At 34.0% G+C, this 4,106-nt stretch overlaps 1 protein-coding gene across 1 annotated transcript; it reads left to right on the top strand.

The window, feature by feature from the left end:
- The first annotated feature begins 270 nt into the window (after positions 1-270).
- On the top strand, positions 271-2,129 carry LOC110662054 (protein SODIUM POTASSIUM ROOT DEFECTIVE 1). The gene is made up of 3 exons (XM_021820924.2): positions 271-1,041; positions 1,184-1,259; positions 1,763-2,129. The coding sequence occupies exons 1-3, from the start codon at positions 355-357 to the stop codon at positions 1,921-1,923; spliced, it is 924 nt and encodes a 307-aa protein (XP_021676616.2). The 5' UTR covers positions 271-354; the 3' UTR covers positions 1,924-2,129.
- The last annotated feature ends 1,977 nt before the right edge of the window (positions 2,130-4,106 follow it).

Raw genomic sequence — 4,106 nt, 5'->3', positions numbered from 1 at the left:
ATCATTAATAAAAAGGAAAAAAAAATTGGTATTGGTCATGATGCGGCTGTCAGAAGTCCAAGAACGTGAGTAAAAAATATAGAACCTTCCACACTAGATCATTGCCATTTTACATATTGTGATAAAATTCTGCCGTCTCCCCTATCCAGTCAGTTCAAGCATAAAGGCAGAAACAACCACACCTTCTCTGAGAAGTTCCTCTTCCTCTCCTCTCTGCTCTCCTCTCCTCCTCCCTCCCTCTCCCCCCCCACCACCCCCCCCCCCCCCCCCCCCCTTATCTCTCTCTCTCTCTCTCTTACAGATGCAGATTCTCTAACCACTAGCTGATCTTTCTCTTATCATCAACATCCAAAGATGAAAAAAATTGATATCTTCTGTGCTTCTCAAGCTTCTACAGCTATTTGCGTGAGCATGAATCAACCCTCCTCCTCCTCCTCCTCTTCCTTGCCACCCATCATTCCACTCGGCGGCCGAGCTATTGACCGTCACAATCCCATAATCAGAGACCAGAAAAGAACTCCCAGAGCACTCACATTAGCTCCCTGTACTTCTCAATCTCCACCCATCAATCCCCAACCTTACCATCTTCTTCACAAGACCGAAAATGATCCTGCAGAAGCAGCTAGCAAAAAGACAAAAAATGATCAAGCCAAGAATAAAAGCTCAAGAAAGCTAAAAGAGAGAAAAGACAAGAAAAGCTCTTCTAAGGCAGCTGGCGATGATGTTGCTCATAAGAAGGATTCTTCTTCTTCTTCTTCTTCTTCTTCTTCTTCTTCTTCTTCTACTCATGTGGGTAATAAAGAAGATGACATTGTAAGGAAGAGCTCGGCAAAGCGTGGTGATTTTATCATCCCACCTGAATCATCTAGATATCTTTTGAGCGAAAAGGATTTTCTTGATGGGTTATCGGATTATGATCCAGTTTTGGCATTGGTTCCTACTGAACCCAATATGCCATCATCAGCTCAAGCTAATTCCAAGCAACAAGAGTCTATTTCAAAACCATCTTCAAATTCCAACTCTGAGAGGCCATCAAACCAGGTTGATTTTTTTTCCTCTTCTATAAGAGATCTCCCAATGGTTCAAGATGAAGATGTTAGCTAATAAAGTTCTTTTTAGATGATGAATAGATTAAATTTTATATCAAAAAAAAAAAATGATATGAATTGGTTTGGCCCTGCAGGTTGTGGTTTTGAGAGTGTCACTGCACTGCAGAGGCTGTGAAGGAAAAGTGAGGAAACATCTATCTAGAATGGAAGGTATGCTCTGCAGCTACTTATGAATTTTGTGGCCTGCCTTTCTTTGTCTCTTGCACCTTTTTTCTTTACAGGCTTAGCTTTCCGTTAAACTTACACATATTTTTATTGACAAGCTAAAAATCTATTATCAAATATGAATTACTATTATGAATAAGATTAAATTATATGAAAATACTCTTCCGTCTCATTTGAAATGTTTTTTGTTTTTAATTTTCTCACATAAATTATGAAAATAATTGAATAATTTCTTTTTTATATAAAAAATAATTATTAATTAAAGTATCTTAATACCCTTAAATTTAGAAAAATGATAAAAATGATAAGAAAGAAATAAATATATCGAAAATAATAAATAATAATTAAAAAAATAATTATTCCTTTATTAATTTTATAAAAGAGCACATAAAATGAAAAAAAAATAGCACTTAAAATGGAATTAGGAGTAACTGTTAGATTAAACAGGAATTTTCTGAGTAATAATGGGTTGATGATGAAATGATCAGGTGTGAGATCGTACAGCATAGATTTTGCAGCAAAGAAGGTGACAATTGTAGGAGATGTGACACCATTAGGTGTGCTTGCGAGTGTATCAAAGGTGAAGAATGCCCAATTTTGGACATCTGCTGCAAACCCAGCTGCACCACTCTCCCAACTCAAGAAATAATTACTAAGAAAAATTATTATTATTTTTATTATGGCAGAACAGTTAAGTTTCAATTTGGCGCTTGAGTTAGTGTAAATGCAGTATTTTAAATATGTAACTAGGAAGAATAGCTGGAAGAGAATCTTTGGTTATTAGAAGTTGGTATTAAATGAAAGAAAGTCAATTGGGCAGGGACCATTTGGCCTGTGCCTGCCAGTTGCTAGTTATGCTGTGGGTTTTTGTTTAATTGTGGCAAAAGTAAAAAAGAAGTTTTTTTTTTTTTTTTTAATTTCTTTTTTAACAGAAATCATATTTCATCATCAATATGGGTTATAAGGCCTAAGCGCACTAAAAACGTTACAAACTCCAATCCAAGTCTAAATAAAGACCCCAGTCCTAAGGTACATGGATTTCTAGACTAAAACGAGTCTAATTCAGATACCATCTTTATCTTCATCCTTCATTAGTCACCTTCACGGACGCTTCCTTTACCAGCGAAGTTTCATTGACTTTCGAAGGGGAGTGAGGCAGTTTGGGATCGTAGCATGCAGGGAGAACAACAACATTAGAGGGAGTGTTTGAGCTCCCATTCATAGCAAAGTTGTCCCTGCTCAACACTGCAAATTCAGATGGAGAGCAGAAGCATGCAGCAAACACCAGAAGATCAACAAGGACTGGGACTTATGCCGAATGCACCAAGAAAGGACTAAGCAAAGGTGATCAAAACAGTTCTCACCTTCAGATTTGCCAACCAAATATTTGAAGTGTTTCTCAACCACTGCAAGGGAGCTGATTATAACATGCAAGCATTCTATAGAAACCCAACAAAAAAAAAATCCCATTTAAAAGAGGGTAATAGGACTCTAAATGGAAATTAAAAGAAAACTAGGATTAAAAAAAAAGAAAAAGAAAACTTGCTTAAGAATATAAGACTATCTATCTTAACGAAAAGGGGGAAGAGATGGAAGGTCAACGGGTCTTTTAGGCCGGCACACTAACATATACATCAGATTAATTAATTAGAGTTCCCTATGGTTTTGCTAAATATTAATTTTGCCATCACCCTATTGGCTATTTATATATGTTTCCCAACAGTGATACAAATTCGGTCAAAAACAAGCTAGTATTGATGCAAATTTTTCGATTTAAATTAAAGATATTTAATAGAATAATTAAAAATTATTAATGTCAATTTAAAAAATACTAAAATTATTATTTCCTACTCAATAAATAAAGCTCAGAGTCCATGAATTTGAAAATGAGTTTTTTTTAATTTAATAATTCCTAAAGAGAAAATATAAAATATTTTTCTATTTAACTCTAACTAAATTTAAATTTAAAACTTTATAATATTACAGATGATTTTAACATCACTGAATTCAAATTCCTTAATTAATACTTTTAAAATGTAATTGACATTTTTAAATTTTATATATTTATGCTATTAAATAAGTAATCTTGTCTTTAAAATTATAAAGAAAAAAAACATGGACTCAGTAGAATTATTTGTTATATTAAATTAATGGATAATTGTTATGTATTTTGAGTATTATATTTGAATTAATATTTAGCAAATATGTCTTGAATATTTTGTATTTATTCATATCTGAATTTTGTATAGGATGTAGTTATAAGTTATTTAAAAAAAATTTATACGTTGACTATCTTTTATTTGTCACAGACTTTTTCTTTTAGGGAAGAGATGTTGTCCATTGAAATGAAAGTACAAAAGTACAAAAAATTTAGCCTACGGCCATTCATATCACTTGGCTAGAGCAATTTCTTTTTTTCAAAAAAGATAATATTTCATTAAAAATGACTTTAAAAGGCCTAGAAAATATGTTACAAGTCTATGACCTGCTAAATAATAGAAAAAGACTAGCTATTAATTCAGGCCAACATTACAACAAAACAGATCACCACCAGGCTAGCTAGTAAAGACCCAATACAGCTTGCAGAGGATTAGAAAATACAACAACCCTACTCGAATGAAGGCTCGGTTTCTCAACCTATGTAGCACCATTTAACCACGGAACACCCGAGTATGGAGTTCCTCCGTTTTTCAGAACAAAGCATCGACACCTAAGGAGATAGCCCTTCTGCCAAAAACAGAATTAGGGCCAACCCATATCTAGCAAACCCTTATAGAACTATCAATAGCAAACAAAATCATGGAACGAGAGCTATTAAACCGTGAAGGGAAA

Source organism: Hevea brasiliensis, chromosome 5, assembly GCF_030052815.1.
Source record: "Hevea brasiliensis isolate MT/VB/25A 57/8 chromosome 5, ASM3005281v1, whole genome shotgun sequence".
NCBI classification, from domain to species: Eukaryota; Viridiplantae; Streptophyta; class Magnoliopsida; order Malpighiales; family Euphorbiaceae; genus Hevea; species Hevea brasiliensis.
Note: the sequence above shows the minus strand (reverse complement) of the source record. Positions and strands in the feature narration are given on the sequence as shown.